The 16,645-nt window shown below is 36.6% G+C and overlaps 1 protein-coding gene across 6 annotated transcripts; it reads right to left on the bottom strand.

Annotated features, from left to right (window-relative positions):
- Positions 1–202: 202 nt before the first annotated feature.
- Positions 203–16,185, bottom strand: LOC121233965 (UDP-glycosyltransferase TURAN). 6 transcript variants are annotated; one of them, XM_041129768.1, is made up of 17 exons: positions 15,952–16,185; positions 15,613–15,761; positions 14,416–14,449; positions 12,581–12,636; positions 12,356–12,496; positions 10,443–10,591; positions 10,263–10,352; positions 10,108–10,174; positions 9,964–10,027; positions 9,758–9,872; positions 8,508–8,674; positions 8,273–8,383; positions 8,129–8,190; positions 7,963–8,015; positions 7,764–7,839; positions 748–876; positions 203–422 (listed from the first exon to the last, which is right to left on the bottom strand). In XM_041129768.1, the coding sequence occupies exons 2-17, from the start codon at positions 15,742–15,744 to the stop codon at positions 402–404; spliced, it is 1,467 nt and encodes a 488-aa protein (XP_040985702.1). In that variant the 5' UTR covers positions 15,745–15,761; positions 15,952–16,185; the 3' UTR covers positions 203–401. The 6 variants fall into 6 exon arrangements, 4 of the variants coding, with proteins under 4 accessions (XP_040985702.1, XP_040985710.1, XP_040985693.1 ...); XR_005934277.1 differs by lacking the exon at positions 203–422 and having other exon boundaries at positions 803–876; positions 7,963–8,028; XM_041129776.1 differs by lacking the exons at positions 203–422; positions 748–876; positions 15,952–16,185 and adding exons at positions 1,089–1,448; positions 14,976–15,051 and having other exon boundaries at positions 15,613–15,749.
- Between the last annotated feature and the right edge of the window lie 460 nt (positions 16,186–16,645).

The following is a 16,645-nucleotide window of genomic DNA, read 5'->3' as shown; positions in this document are numbered from 1 at the left end:
CGGTCTAAATAAAAGTTACATGACAGAAGATTTACATGCCATTATTAATGCGAGTTTTCTGTGTAAGATCGCTGCATACCATTTCAGTGGGTCCTTCGGCAGTTTAGCACTGCAATGGCAAGCTCTCTCTCACGCCATGAAACACAAAAATTAAAAATATATGATTAAAGAAAACAGAATAGCATACCCCTAACACCGTAAGGAAAGAAAGGCGGATTTTCATTAAATCAAAACAGCAACAAACAGATGAAAATTCCAACTCCGGTCACAGTTTTCTGGAGAAGTACCAAACTAACATAAAAAAAAGAGTAGCCGGCCTCATGCTATAATCCAAAGAGTTGAGGCGATGAACTGGAGTTTCTAATCTTAAAACCTTGTATATTTTAGCTGGATATCAGAAATCAAATATTCTGCGAGATAACCTACAAGTCAAAATTCTATTATCAGGTTCACAAGCTACCTAAATTAAAACTAAGAAATAGAATATATATACACACATACATTTTTTTATTAGTATATATATACACACACATACATATATGTGAATATCTATTTATAAATTTTTTATACGTGAACATAACGCTTATAATCTTTCATGTCATCTACGATTATTATTAATTTTTTTTTTTTTTTTTAAAAAAAGGCCGGTATTCTATGATGTTAATAATAATTCCTCACTTCTGGTGGAATCATACGGTGGTAAAGTCACCGACTATTATAGATATGGAAATGAAAGGATTAACTCGCCTCGGATATTAATGGCTTGGCATGCTCTTCCCACTCAGTAGCCCACCTTGCAGATGAACCCATTTCCAAGGTACCATTTCTCAGCAAATTCAACGCATCACATCCATCTGGAAAACCCTTGAAGAGCATCTGAAGATTCACAGAGAACTGCATTAAAAATCTTCCAGTTTTCATAGACTGACAGGTCAATATACTGAAACTAAGCATCTATTGAGTTGAATAACAGCATTAGGAAGGTTCCAGGTTTCATTGATTTCCATGGTCAATCTTGGCCTCCTAAAGATGTTTTAGATAATGCACCGAGATATGGAAACAGGAAAAATGCATAGAAATGTAGTGATACATTTTAGTGAAGGGTGCAAAAGTGGGAAACTGCAACTGTCTGATAAATACAATAATGCTTGATTTATAAATGGATCCTACAAAAATAAGCTTACAAACTAATATGACTTGATTCGGTATATTCGATTGCAATACACTTTTTATTATAAAATAGATTTGATGTATCACATTAAGTCAAGTCATTCGTAAACTTCCTTGTAGGAAGAATGGTGAATCTGTCCATCATTTATCATTGCATTGTGAGGTGGTTGGGGCGCTTTGGGCTGAGATTTTAAGTACATCGGGTACTGCATGAGTGATGTCAGGGAGGGTGGTGATCTCCTAATACTGGAATGGTCTTCAAGTTTGCCTCCTGGTGGCTGCAGTTTGGAGAACGATTCCTTTGTGTCTTAGAGCATTGGTATTGGATTGCAAATAAATCACTTTTACTACTTTGCCTAATCTATATAAAATACAACCTACACTGGACGAGCCATTCTTTCGTATGTATTATTAAAATACTATTTTTTATTTAATGGTAACATAATTTACTCTGGGTCATGTAGAAGATCTTTGTAATCTCCCACTCTGTCATTCTTGAAAGCTTGGCTAGGAGCTGCAAGAGCTACCCAAAAAAACCCATCTTGCGTGAAGACTCAAATGTAGTTGGGTACATTGATTGGCCATAATGGAAGAAAACATTTAGTGCTGTTCTTTTGAACGGTTCAATAGGAAAGATAGAGCCACCTGCCTCTTCGGGACTGTACTTCTCACAAGGATTCTTTTTAATCTTGCAGCTGGAACATTCTAGCTTCCTCAAAGCTTGGCATCAAACTCCATACTTGGTAATGGTGGGTATTCTGGTAAACACGACAGAATAGGATTTGTTGTGAAAAAAACGTAAATCCAGAAGAACTCTCTTCTCTACCATTGATTATTCTCTCTCTCAAAACTACAATCACTAGGCCCCCAAATTTCCAACCTCAAAATCCTAATCCTAAGAAGTCTCAGATTTCAAGCTCAAATTCATAAGCCCCAACACCACATCTAACGAATCAATAAATGTTTTGGCAGATCCAATTTCTCTATATGCAAATCCAAATTTCTCTAGAAAGAGAGAGAGAGAGAGAGAGAGAGGAGACTGTGAGAACATAGACAAGTACGAGAAAGAGGGAGAGAATAAGTGGAAGGTAGTAAGCCCTAGGGGTTGGCTCAAGTAGTAAAGGCTTTAAGCTTGGGAGTATGCTCGCCCCAGGTCTAAGGTTCAAATCTCCTTGGGTGCAAACAATCTCTAGGATCCATCGGACTGGAGGATTTTCCCTTTGAATTACTCGAGGTACACTTATGGGAATCTCCTTGCCGGAGGGCCTGTGCACCCCTGAGATTAGTCAGAATGCTGTTCCTGGACACCCAGTACCAATAAAAAAAATGAATAAGTGGAAGGGAGTTGCGGTTGGTTTACTAGTTACCTAGTCTACAGTGGTGTTGATGAAGATGATGCCGTGGTGGGTGGTTCGGCAAAGGAGCTTCATTGGCAGAGGGAGGGGTGGTATGGAAAGAGGTGCACTTGAAGATAGAGAGAGAGTGAGAGCATGAGGATATTGCCGTTCAAAGAGAAATAAGATTAAAAAAATGATGCCTAGAGATACAGTTGAAGTCATATATGTTGAGTTACTGTAGCTGATAATCAAAATGCTTGATTGATGGCTAATTCAAGCAGACAATTTTTACCTTTAGCTAAATTTCTCACTGCAATGGCAGATGGCTAAGCCAATGCCATTGCTCTTATGTGGGGTATTTGACTAGAAAAGAATGACAGTTGCTCTGAAGATAGGGAGTGCACTCTGGAGGAATTTCGAAGGCTTTTTGTGCACACTTTACTGCTCTGGTTTTCTGCTATTGTACTTGATGGAACTAGTGCTCATAATTTTCTCATTTCTTTTTCTGGTTCATAGAATGTAGTAGGTGTTTTCTTTTGCATATTCCTTGTGTACTTGGGCAACACATAAATGTAGTAGGTGTTTTCTTTTGCATATTCCCTGTGTACTTGGGCAACGCATATTTCATTCTTATTAGTTATTAATAGTTATTTTTACCTATATAAAAAAAAGATCTCTTTGTAGATCTAGCATCTCTCTCTCTCTCTCTCTCTCTCTCTCTCTTATAGGTAAACAAAAAGTCCGATAAAAATAATATTTAAGGGCTCAAACATAACGAGCAGGACAAAAACATACAATTAGAAATGCTGACATGTCAGCTGAAAGCACAAAAGTAAAATTTGTGGTCTACATTTTTTTAGCCAAAGAAATAAAACAAAAAGAAAATCACAAAATCAAGAATAGGCATGTTAAATTTTGGACAATAAGCAGTGTGTTTTATCTCATGACACAGATAGTTTGCAAACCTGTGCTCAGAGAAACTGACCTCATCAGATCTGAACACTGGAAGCTAGTTTTTTCAGATTATAATCCATGTGTGGTTGGCGAGTATTCATATTATGATAATAATTAGCTATACTCTTGAAATATTGACAGTGGTTACCAGTGCTAGTTAGCTCTCATGTAAAATAAATAAACTAGGTGACACGAAAATCTTGTGAGATGATGTGAAGAATAAAGAAACTCATTTTTCTTAACAATCAGAAAGAAAGAAAAGCCTACAATAAATTGATTTTTCTCATTCATTTTCCTTGTCTGTATTTGGCTTCTGATATGTATTTTTTCCCTAAACATTTCACAGTAACAAACATTGAAAAGTTTGAACATTCTGCTTTTAAATTTTTCCTCTCTCGTTCTCAGAATTGTCAGGAGCCAGAAGAGGCTAACAAGATTTTACAATTTTAATTTTTTTTTAAGTAAACAATTGTATTAATAATGACAGGCATAGCCCAAGTAAACAAGAAGGTGTACAAGAGATAAGACCTATCTAAGTCGCAACAATGGAAACAAAAAAGTCATGAAAATCAAGGCCACTAAAGTACTATGGCCCATAGGAATAGAGTTCCAAAAAAGAAAGATCTATGTTCCTCTATTGAACGCTCCTTGTCTTCAAACATCCGGTCATTATGCTCCTACCACAGGCACCACATAATACAGATAGGGACCATCTTCCACATGGCTTTGCTTTGTGGAATACCTCCTGGATGTGTCCAGCTGGCCAAAAACTCAACCACTGTGGCGGGCATTACCCAAGCTAACTCTACTTGGCTGAACACTTCATACCACAGCGCTCTAGCAACCTTGCAATGTAGTAAGAGATGATCCACAATCTTGCCGGATTTAGGGCATTATTTCCACACCATATGTCGCTCCAAATTTTTATTCTAGAGCCCGCTCCCAGCTCAAGTTTAGTACAGCGAGTAAAAACCACCCACCTTCATCTAATGTGCTTCCAAACTCCCATCCCCCCCCCCCCCCCCCCCCTTTTCTTTCAAAAACCCAAAACTTCCATACTTGCAATCAACGACCGACTTTCATAGGGCTTCTGGCTCAATATTATATCTCCACAACCATTTCTCAAGTAAGGTCCGATTGAAAATGCTCATATTTGTAATTCCCAACCCACTAGAGGAGATTGGAGTGCATACCTTGTCCCAACTGACTAGATGAAATTTGAATTCATCCCCCACACCACTCCAAAGGAAATCACGGTGAAACTTGTTAATCTGGGTCACCACGGTAGCTGGAATTGGGAATAGAGACAAGAAATATGTTGGTAAGTTAGAAAGAGTACTCTTGATTAAGGTAATCCGGACACCTCTCGACAAGTAGTCTCTTCCAATCTGTTAATCTACGTTCTATCTTCTTGATCATTGTATCTCATATTGATACAAATTTCTCCCTCCTAGTGATGTGCTTAAGTTAAAGAAGACTGATTTCTTTCAAAATAGCACAGGACCAGACAAACAATGTAACCATGAGAAAAGACTAAATTTTCCAGTTAAATTCACTAATTGTCCTGGACTTTTTTCTCTATAAGATAAATTTTATTAAAAATAAAGGGGTATTATGCCAGTATACAGGAAGTATACAAAAACTCACTCAACTGACAAGGGGGAAAAGAGCTATAAAGTCCTGCAAATTATAAATAGAAAAGGGAGGCACCATAATGCACAAGGGGGTTAACACTAAGCTTTTGCTATCGCCGGCTTCTCTCTCCAAATGTGCACCATAGCACACACAATGGGACCATCTTGCACAATGAAACATATTGATAGTGGTCAAACTGTCCATTCTAACATGTTAAAACCTCCACCATCTTTGAAGGCATCACCCACTTAATCCCCAAGAGATCGAAGAACATGCTCCTTAAAATTCTAGCAACCTCACAATGCAGAAGAAGGTGATCCTCGGTCTCCACATTTCTTCTGCACATGCAACACTGGTTGACCGCTATCATGTCCCTCCTCTTGACGTTATCCAGTGTTAGGATTTTCCTTAGAGCTGCTGTCCATGTGAAGAAAGCCACCGTTGGAGGAACCCTATTCTTCCAAACAAGCTTCCACAGGAAAGGTTCCTTGGCGTCGATCAATGTCTTCGGTCTAGTGTGGGCAGGCATCGGGTGAGAATTCAGCTTCTGCTACAAGGATGAACAGTGTTCCAGTGGGGCCGTAAACCTATTTATGAACCAGAGTACTGGGACCTAGTAACTTGCCAGGAACAAAGGGGACCATATAGATGCTGTTGTTGGAGCTAAACTCCCCCTCTTGAGAATATGAGAGGAAGAAAGCTTGTGTCTTCGGGAGGGCTCAGCCCGACCTTTCACTAGGGAATCTAGTGACATTGAAGTCCCCCCAATGCACCAAGGCATGTTCCAACAACTCATTATTTCAACCAATTCATCCCAAAAAGTGCTTTCATCTTATCATAATTTGGTCCGTAGACCCCTGTAAATGCCCATTCAAACTTATTTTCCAAATTTCGAAATGTGCATGCAATAGTGTAATCACACACAAATATTGACTTTCTCCACCATCCTTCTATCCCACATCAAAAGAATACCTCTCAATGCCCCAACCAAGTCTAAACAGTACCAATCTACATGTTGGCCATTCCACAATTTAAGCACCATACAACGAGACATATACTTCACCTTTGCTTCTTAACGGCCAATAACGTTTGCCTTCGAACTTCTAATCAAGTTCCCAAACCAAAGACAGTTCAGCTCATCATTCAAACCCCTAACAGTCAATGATAAGATCTTCAGTTTTCATAAATGGATGTGAGAGCTCTTCTCCTTCGCAAGACTTCAGCTTGTGCTTCCACTCCTTACATCATAATTAATAGCACAAGTAAATCTCTTTAACTCTCTTTGATGCTTCGGGGTAGATTTATAGCCACAATTCTCATTCCCAGCTATGTTTGCTTCAATGGCCACAAATACCCAATTGAAAGTTCCCATTTTCTCTCCCTCTGAAAAAGGCCCATGGCTAGAGGCTCACAACACAAAGGTTCCCCCAATCCCCATTATGGGCCATAGAATAACCTAAATCTTCCATCCTCAGTAGCCAGAAGATGCTACCTCAATTTTGCAAAATTTATCGATGTCCTCTACTGTTGCAGAGACCAGACAGCCAACTATACATAATACAATAGCATTTCTGCCCTAAGCAATCACATACATTAGTGCATTGATTGAATTTCTCACAGTACATGTTATGCTGAAATCCTATATTACACTTGGTATCTACAATCAAATGAAGAGTGAGAGAAATGGCAATGATGATAGAAACTCTCCTGATGAACCAAAACTATTTTTATGTGATAAAAGTACCATGGGGTTTTAGTTTGAAAAACCAAATACATACATCTTGTTCCACAGCAAATCCACAAAAATCATGCTTTTCAATTACACCACAATAAACATAATAGGATCAATTTTCATAATGGTGCATCTTGATCATTGCTAAACTTCCCTATCCAACATATTCAAAGATCCACCACACCCAAAGAGGACAAAAAGCATGTACCATAGAAGGATAGTGTAGAAAGTGATCCACTGATTCCCCACTCTTTTTGCACATGTAACAACAATAAACCACCACTATCTCTCGCTTCCACACATTGTATTTTTTCCTATAGCCATTGTCCAAGAGAAAAAGCAACTCTAGCGGCGTATATTTTTCCTAATGAGCTTCCATGGGAAAGGGATCCCTTCTTGAATGCATAACACATTATAGAATGACTTTACTTCAAACAATCATTTCCTAGATGGGCCCCAAACCAGTTTATCTTCACCATATCATCCTACATGAATATAACCGGTCAAAGAATGATAAGAGGTCCACCTCCCAATCATAAGCCTCCCTAACAAAGATTCCATTAGGTAAGAGCCGTTGGTAATATGATAATGATATGCCACAAGTCTCCAGAATTGCGAGCGATTGGAAAGCTACCCTTTGAACATGAAGCTATGCCCTGATGGGTGGGTTAGGGATCATGAAAAGTTATTTACGAGAAAACTGTCTAGGATCTCTTTTCTCTTATGACGCTACAAATATATGGACATTCACGTATTTCTCATATTCAATGGAATATTTTCAAATGTTCAAAGGAAGTCATAGAATTGATTCAATAAGTTTAGTAGACATTTATATTTGCCTCAAATTATATGGATGACATTTAACAGCAAAAGAGATTGTTCATTATCTGACAATTATTGACTGCACAAGACCTTAGTCAATCAATTAAACTCACCAACAGTTCATCCGCTAGCTCTGAAGATGATGAAAAGAGGAGACCATTCTTCTCAACTTTTACAAGTTCTTTAATGCTTCAAAAAAACATAAAAGCAATAATACAATTACTAACTGGAACATATTCTTAAAAAAATATATCACATCAGTCAAGCACAGATCAAAGGAAATGTACTACAAAATGCAGAATAACAGCTTACCAAGAGTAGGAAACAGCACAAACAGGCAATCCACAACCAAACATATCCACAACCTGATAGCCAACACTGTTAACATTTAAATACAAGAGTAGCAAAAAAATATAAGGAGTAATTTTTTAGGGATCAAATCAACCTTTCAGTCATAGAAAAATTGACAAAGAATTACCTTCATTGGAAGGTCTAATCCGGATGAGGAAGTGTGCAGACAAACCCCTAGGTCTGCTGATCCTGCAAATATAGAAAGAATATTGAAATTATATCGCTTAGTAGAACAAAGAAAACTAGAAGAAACCAAGAATAAAGAACATACCCAGGAGCAACGGGTAATCCTCAGCTGACAGCCACATCGTACGAAATGCCACACGTTTGAGGTGTAGCCTCCTTATTTTCTCTTCATATTTTTCCTTCTCGGGCCCTTTACCTTCATGAAGAGAAATAGATCTCAAGTTAGAAGATGTCTGCATCATAGCTGATGACACACACACACACACACACACACACATACACGCGCGCACACACACACATGCCCAAAATTATGAGATTGCCTGTAATGATGAACAATAATCTAGGGTACAAGTATTGCTTTTCCTGAGAGATTTCCTTCCACAGAAACTCTTCATTGGTTGAATCATCTTCATTTAACATTGCAGCAACACGCCTATCATACATTACTGCTGCTTCCAAGAGAAGGCCAAAATCCTCATCGGGGGTCCTGAAAAAAGTATCATTTTTTAGAATAATTTAATTGATCAGCTAAGCAGCAAAGAAGAAAAAACCTAAAGCACAAACAAAAACTAAATATTGCACTTGTCTGAGAATCAATTACCAAAACTTCAGTAATATCACAGAACTGATCACATCAAAAACATTAAACCAGAAACGTGAAGAATCAAACCAAGTCACCACAGAATTGACAGACTATTAACATGAATAGAAACAAAGCGCTTGTTCGTTCATTTTTTGTGCTCTTCCCCTTTTTTGGAGGAAGACATCAAATGTATAGTAGTTTACAAAACATGACATCTACATGCACTCATTATTTGGCACCAAGACCATCTTTTGTTTCTAGCTATACATCACAGCAATTTTAAATCTGAAAACCTGGCCTACCATCTTCCATTCTCAAACTGATAAAACCTGAAAAACCCATTCTGCCCTGACATCTCAGAAGTCCATTGGCCCAGACTTTCCATTGTTTAATCCAATCAACCATTTCCGAAAAAATGATCCCATTACAAGACCACAGCTGATTCCTTAATCCACTAGATGAAATTATATTCATCACCTAATCCACCTGGAAGAATGTTTTGTTCCATTTTATCCAACTGATTGTAAATGACTAGGAATAGAATATAGTAACCAGAAATAGGTTGCTCAGGCAGTCAAGCAGGATAATATAATCAACTGATGCTGCCCATTTTTGATATATACATTTACTTCCACCAGTCCCATTTATATAATGAACTTCAAGCATCACTCCTTTTTATTTAAACATATTATTACATGTCTTAGACCTAGTCAATAAAAAGATTATCACAAATTATTAATAATTTTGTGAAAGCACAGAATAAAATATGACAACCTTACTAAATACTAATATTTTCAGAAAAGCACAGAAAAGGAAACAGAGAAGATCAGAGTAATCCATGGCAGCTGATGAAGGGTTTGGAGCTGAAGAAGCAGCAAATAAGAATTATAATAAAAACAGGGCATGCCAAACCAAATACAAAGATTATGACACTAAACATTCAGAGTTTACAAGATCGACAAACTTATCAAAGGAAGAAGAAATCACCAGCTTGTACTGCTTACAACAAGTGCTGGCCTGTTTGGCTTCAAAAAAATGTCACTGCCAACCTGGGAAGTCAACAGAGTCTCATTTAGCTCATGGTTCTGCATTCTTAAATGTCCTGCAAGAAGTGTGTCACATGAATAAAGAACTGTTTCCACTCAACCTCATTTAAAGTGGGAATAAAAATATTCAAGGAAAGTTACTCGTACCATTGTGTACACAATCCCGTACACCAATAGGCTCACAGAGATTTTTATCTAGTCTACAAAATAGCTACAAGCAGTCCAGATGTTAGACATTTCTTTGATCGAAACATTCCTGATAAGAACTTGACAAAGAAATGCATGCTTCACCTCATGCTTTTCCTCAAGTGAAGCCGGACGGAAAAACTCAGGAGGCTGATCATATAACACTGTAGCTCTTATCAATTTGACAAGAAGACATGAGAATTATAGTAAAATTTTTATCACGAAAACGAAACTGGGAATTTTTTAGTCAATCCACTTACCTAATTCCCCAGTTTTGAGCCAATTCATGTTGCATTGCCTTTGTCACACATAGGGATCCATCTGCCATCTTCCCGTAACGCTTCTCAAACCTAAGCATGTGTCCAAAAATTACATGTTTTGTACACCTAAAAGACAACATCATAAGCAAAAGCAAAACTCACGAACAAACCAAACGATACCAAAGATAGACAGAGACAAAGCGACTACTTCTCCCAAGCGACAACCTGAGCAGGGTATATCCGAAATTATGCCAATCAATTATAAATGCAGAACGTCTCAGTGAACTTGCCCATTTTACAGCCACTAAAGTTGGAACTGAAGGAGGATTCTACAAAAGAGAGAAAGCATTCAAACTCAAATGATTTAGCAATCTAAGATAGAAAAATAAGAAATCCTGGATGCACATGTTGCAACAGATTCAAATGGCTTAAAATGTTCAAATATACTATTAAAATATTAAAAGATAAGAGGCTCCGGATGAACTACATGCTTGAAAAATAATAAAGGACCCCAAGTGCATCATCCAAATTTCTCCAACTTCACGATATACAATAACACAAATGATCCAGATATTCTGATATTAAAGGCTTAAAGCAGCACATTGTGCCCAAGCTGATCATTCCCGAATATTTCAGCAATATGTATCAGAATACTCTGTTATCCTCCAAACATAAAACCCACTCTCTCAAAATCACCTGAAAATCTTAAAAAACAATGAACCTCTCTATACAACATCGTTTTTCTTTTCTTTTTCTTTTTCTTTTTTATTTTGGGAGTGGGGTAGGGCACTGGTTATCCAGGAAAAGCAATTCATGAAGAGTTTGCACAAAGATGCCTCCACTTGCCCAGACAAATGATTTGTAGAAGTTGAAATTAAACCTCAACCATGAAGTTGAGTGCCAATAACCACCAGAAGGAAGGTGTACATAGCAAGTGATAGAACCAAGTATAAACATGTTTTCATGCTATGCAATGACTGATAGCAACTACTTTTGCAAGTTCTCTTCTGCAAAAGCATATTTTTATTGAAAAAGGAAATCTAAACTTACAAAAAAAACTTAAACCATGCAGTGTGCTGTACAGTCTTCCCCAGATTTATCCTAGATAAAATAAGAAGCAATTGCAGCAATAGAAGTTTTTTTTCTATCAGTAGATAAGAATTTTATTAAAAAAGGCGAAGCCAAGTACACAGGACATATACAAGAGCAGACAGCAATAGAAGTGATCACAGGACTTGATAAATAATATACTATCATTTCTATTTAGTTATCACTTGACCTCCTCAGTCAGTAACTACCTAATTACAAGTAAATTTTGATGGCAAAAGTTTCTCTGTATAGAAGATAAAAGTGTTAAAAGAGATGTTAGATTCCTTCGTGGTCCACACAGGCACACACATACAAATAAGAGATGAATAATTCTTTTTTTTCTTATTACTAAAATAAATAATGCTCAACGGCCATATATATATATATATATATATATATTTGTTGGCCTAAAGAATTAGTAGTCACCAAAAGGATGTGCAACAAAGTTGTTAATAAGCCCTTCTACTCATCATCCCTACACCACACGCCACACTTGATTTTTTGTTTTTTGTTTTTTGTTTTATTTTTGCTAAACTAAAGGAATTCTTCTACTCATCATCCATACACCACACATTTGGTAAGGGAAAAAATAAATAAAAAATAAAAAAATCATGTGTGGTGTGTGGTGTAGGGATGATGAGTGGAATTTTTCGTTGTTAATAGAGAATAAATTACAGTTGTAATCCCCACCTTGCCAAACTACCACCCCTTTGGAAATGTAACCTCCGAACTACTAATTTCAATCCTTAACACCCCAATTTGAAATTTCAATTTCAACATGCATCCTTCGAGCAAATTTAAAACCTGGAACAAACAGGTTGCCCTCACCTACATCATTGTCTTTTTGTTTCATCACAACTGAAATTTCAAATCAGAGTGCAAAATGCAGAAATTAGTAGTTCGAATGTCACATTGCAAAAGTCATGGTATGTCGAGGAAGTTAAGCCTACTTTTCCATTAAATAAAATACCTAATATGCTCTGAAGTGAAACATGAGGACTCACCTGCACAATAAAGACATCAGGAGAAGGTATCTTTACGCAAAGAAACCAAAGAAGCATGAAAAACTGAATTAATGGCTTGAGCAAAAGCCTTATAGGGCGGAGCATCTTCGGTAGGCCTTCAAGGATTACAAGCCAGGGTGGCTGCAGATTCAGGAAAAAAAGAAGTATACATAATAATATAATAGGTAAATCTAATAAAACATTATGATATCTCCATAGCAGTACCATTATGTGAATATGTATAGATGGTTGAGATAGAACTGCAATGTGGGGCTGGGAACCTGTTCAAACATCCAAATTTGTGGTTAACACTGCAGTTGGTAATGTAATATTAAATCCTGCATGACAAGTCTTTCAATGCAGCATCCAGGGAAAAAACACTAAATTATTCTAGATGAAAAAGAAAAAAAAAAAAAAACCTTTAGTGAAATAAAGTTATTCCAGATTCCATACCCAGTATTTTGAAATCAAAGGTTAACCATGTGGATTCTAAAGCATTATCTGACATAAATGACACCTCAAATGTTCAGTTGTATTTCAAAATGCTAAAATAATATGTATTCACTTGGCTGTCCTTCAAAATCTTTTGCCATCTCCAAACTTTTCCTCCTCAATATTCAGCGCCATCCATATGTCATTACAATAAACAAAATTCCATTTTTCCATTAATATCCACTGAAAAAAGTAGTAATTTCCATTGCAGGAGAATTTTAAAAACTATATGTCAAAAATTAAAATGTAATTATAATGACATCACAAGATAAAAATTATACTTGTCTATTCTTTACACACTTAATATTGAGACACTTATCAAAAAACATATTGAAGCACACAGGTATTACATTTCATTTTTCATATGAAAAATAAAAAATAAATTAAAAAACCTCATTGCTCAAGATGAAAATATCTTTGTACTTCACCAATCAAAGAAATGCAGCAAACAATCATATTTTAAAATCATAATGTAAAAAACTGTGGTTTTCTATTTTAGATACAAGGCACATTACTTGCTATGTTTCCAAAGAGACTTGCTTATGACACACAAGACAAATGATACGAGAAAAAAGAAGAACTTAGATCGGTGAAAAACATTTTATGAATACTACGAAGAAATTTTCTCTTCCCAAATACAAGTGGGAAGTAGGGAATGATATTCTAATGAAGATTAATGCAACAAAACCACAAAAAAATAAAAAATAAAAAAGAGCATAAGATTCTAAAGCCTCACATCTTTAGACTAAACCCATTGTTTCATCATACACCCCACAATTGCCACCTTTAGCACGTGTGTATGTCAATGCCCAGGCACTTACAATTTTGAGCATCCTTAAGGAGATGATAGTGTTACAGTGCAAACACACACATTGGGAATGTGGGTCTATGGGGTTCTGTAGTGTGTGTCACAAAAGTAACAGGAAACTTTCACTGGTTCAATGTGAGGAGAGCACTACATGGAAGAATTTTTTTTTTTTTTTGATAGGTAAAAGTAAAGTTTTATTGATATAAGAGACATCACCCATGGAAGAATATAAATACAGAACACTTCTTTTTTTGCCATTATTCTTGTGTAAAATTCATGCATGATGATGTAAACAAGATCCACATTGCCATTCTCTAGTCTTTTACATGTTTTAGTGACAATCCCATTTAAAAGTGCTCAATGATTTCACTTTTCAGGGCTAATTGACACAAGAAGTCGGGATTCATGCTATGAATGAACAATCCATCCTAGACTTTCTTTTCAGCTCTAACTGCACAATTTGTGATGTCAGCTTCCTCTCTCTTCAATACTGTTGTATTTTTTTCCCAAGGAAGACTGCAAATTTTAATTGAACTGCAGTTAATTTAAGAGTGGAGATTGTTACACCCTGAGTTGTGTATGGGAAGGCAGTGGTGCCATACTCCAAAAGTACCAGTCAATGTTACAATTGGAACCTTGTGAAATTCACTATAAAGGGCAATAACCTCTCCTTCCCAAGCAAAACATATCACATTGAAAAGTAAATTCTTTAGCAAACCATATCACATTTTAAATTTTTCCATAAAGTATAAAGGCGTACCCCCATATGCAACAATGTCCACCTCAAGAGATGCCTGCAAAATTAATAGAAAATGTTTCAGATAAGGCACAAAAAACCTAATAAACATGAGAGATCTAAATGAAAATGACAATTATATATAACATGAATAAATGTATAATTAAAAGTGAAAAAGTTGACACAGTAGATATACATTTCTCTATTGATATTTCCAATTTAACCAAAATAGGGAAAAAGGGTTCAGCATACAAAGATCACTATAAGAGTTTTTTTATAAGTAAACAAGGATCAATATAAGAAATGATTAACCAAAAACGGTTCTAATCACCACGGACAATATTCATACAACACATGGAACAACAACTTGACAGGGTGAGATTGGGTTAGTAGAAGTAGTTAGAAAATAAAAAGCAATCACAAATATAATTATAGCTGCACAATCCTTGGCATGCCAATGTCTATCTAAGACAGGTGGAGATTGCAAAAACCTATAATCTCTCACACAAAAGGGGCTCAGGCCATAGAGGCAGCACATAAGATGTGCTAACTCAAGTAGTGTCACAATGCTTTTGACATCTCACCTTCCACAAACTCCAAAACTAAGTCTGATGCAATTCATGCTTTTAGCCCCTCAAATAATAATTGTTTGGCAAAAACCTGAATTTGGGATACAACTGTTGGAAGTTCAATTTCCATGAAAAATATCATATTGATAAAAACAAAATATACAAACATCAGTGAAATTATCCAGATTAACTCAATTATGTTAAGAAATAAGTAAATAAACATAATGGACATATTCCTGGCCCCAAATAACCAAACAACCAAAAAAGAAAGCATAATTGACATGAGGATGCATTAAAGAATTTATTCAAGCACAGTAAAACGCAGGTTGAATACTTACCAAAAATGAGACTCCAATTACCACTACATTCTACGTTTTTTTTTTTTTTTTTTTTTTTTTTTTTTTTTTTTTGTTTTGTTTAAAAGAAAAGCACTGCATTCTAATTTTTCTTTTTCTTTTTTATCAGTGAAAAAGCACTGCATTCTATTCAAAATTTGATTATAGAAAACTAAGATCAATCTGCGTTTAAAACTTTTGCAACCATAATGGGCAGTTCAGATTATCAAAATTATTGGAGAGGCACACAAAATAGAAATTAAACAGATTCTACAAATGTTTAATTGAAAACAGAAATCAAGAAAGGGAAAAAATACCTGACGAGCAAGTGAAAGAGCATGATACTGCATACGAGGGCTGCGCCCGAGGTCCCCTAGTACCACCACGCAAGCCCTCCCTCTCCTTCCTTTCTTCTCATTTTCCCCTCTTTTCCCTTGAATTTCGTTCATTATTATATCAGAGGAAACTGAAAAAAGAAAGGGAAAACCATTCAGTTACTCTAGTCGTCAACCGGTCGTTATAAGTAAGATTCCCATTGATTCAAGAAAAACAAACTAAATTAAACCAAAAATGATCAATGAAAGCAAACGGAGAAAGCACACGAGCGTAACAATCATTGGAAAAAGTTTCCAAATTCAAAACTCACACAGACTCACTCTGTCACTGGATCACCAAGTTTTACAAAAGAATCCCTAGCCAATCTCTATGAAGACAATCCCCACGGACTTCGATCTCTGCTTAACCTTTTGCCCCCTCCTCACGACGAGAAAGCCCGCCGCAAGAAGCGTTAGAAACCGGTTAGAAATGATGGAGTGATGGAGGTAAGTTCAAGCGGTGTGGTTTCGAAGCCGAAACACGGGAAGAAACCCGACCCCAAGTGCGCCCAAGATTACGCGGCCCTGTAGCGAAAGTTCTGGTTGTGGAAGGCCTTGTTCGGGCACATGCGGTGCTACCCGACCGAATCTGCTCAAACCCGTATCGCTACCGGTGAGTAGTTTCGATGGGCTGGTGCTGGATGAGTGAAGAGGATGACGAAGTTGCAGCTTGTTTGTTGACGATGGCAAATGGGGGCAATGAGAATGGAAGTAAAAGCAAGACTGTTGCTGGTAGCTATCATCAAGGGATTCCAGAAACAGGTGGCTAATTTCGAGAGGAGGCGAGTTTTCGGTCGAAAATATCTTCTAACCTGTCACACTGTTGTTAAGTGCATTGGCAATAGCCTGCTTGTCAGAGTTTAAGAGAAATTTTATTTACAGTGTAAATAGAAGAAATATTATTTTAATAAAAATATTATTTTAATTTTAAAAAATTTTAAAGATAAAATTAACTAAACTTAAAATATAATCTTTA

The sequence above is a fragment of the Juglans microcarpa x Juglans regia genome, chromosome 1D (assembly GCF_004785595.1).
Source record: "Juglans microcarpa x Juglans regia isolate MS1-56 chromosome 1D, Jm3101_v1.0, whole genome shotgun sequence".
NCBI classification, from domain to species: domain Eukaryota; kingdom Viridiplantae; phylum Streptophyta; class Magnoliopsida; order Fagales; family Juglandaceae; genus Juglans; species Juglans microcarpa x Juglans regia.
The sequence above is the reverse complement of the archived record's forward strand: the minus strand, read 5'-3'. Positions and strand labels throughout refer to the sequence as shown.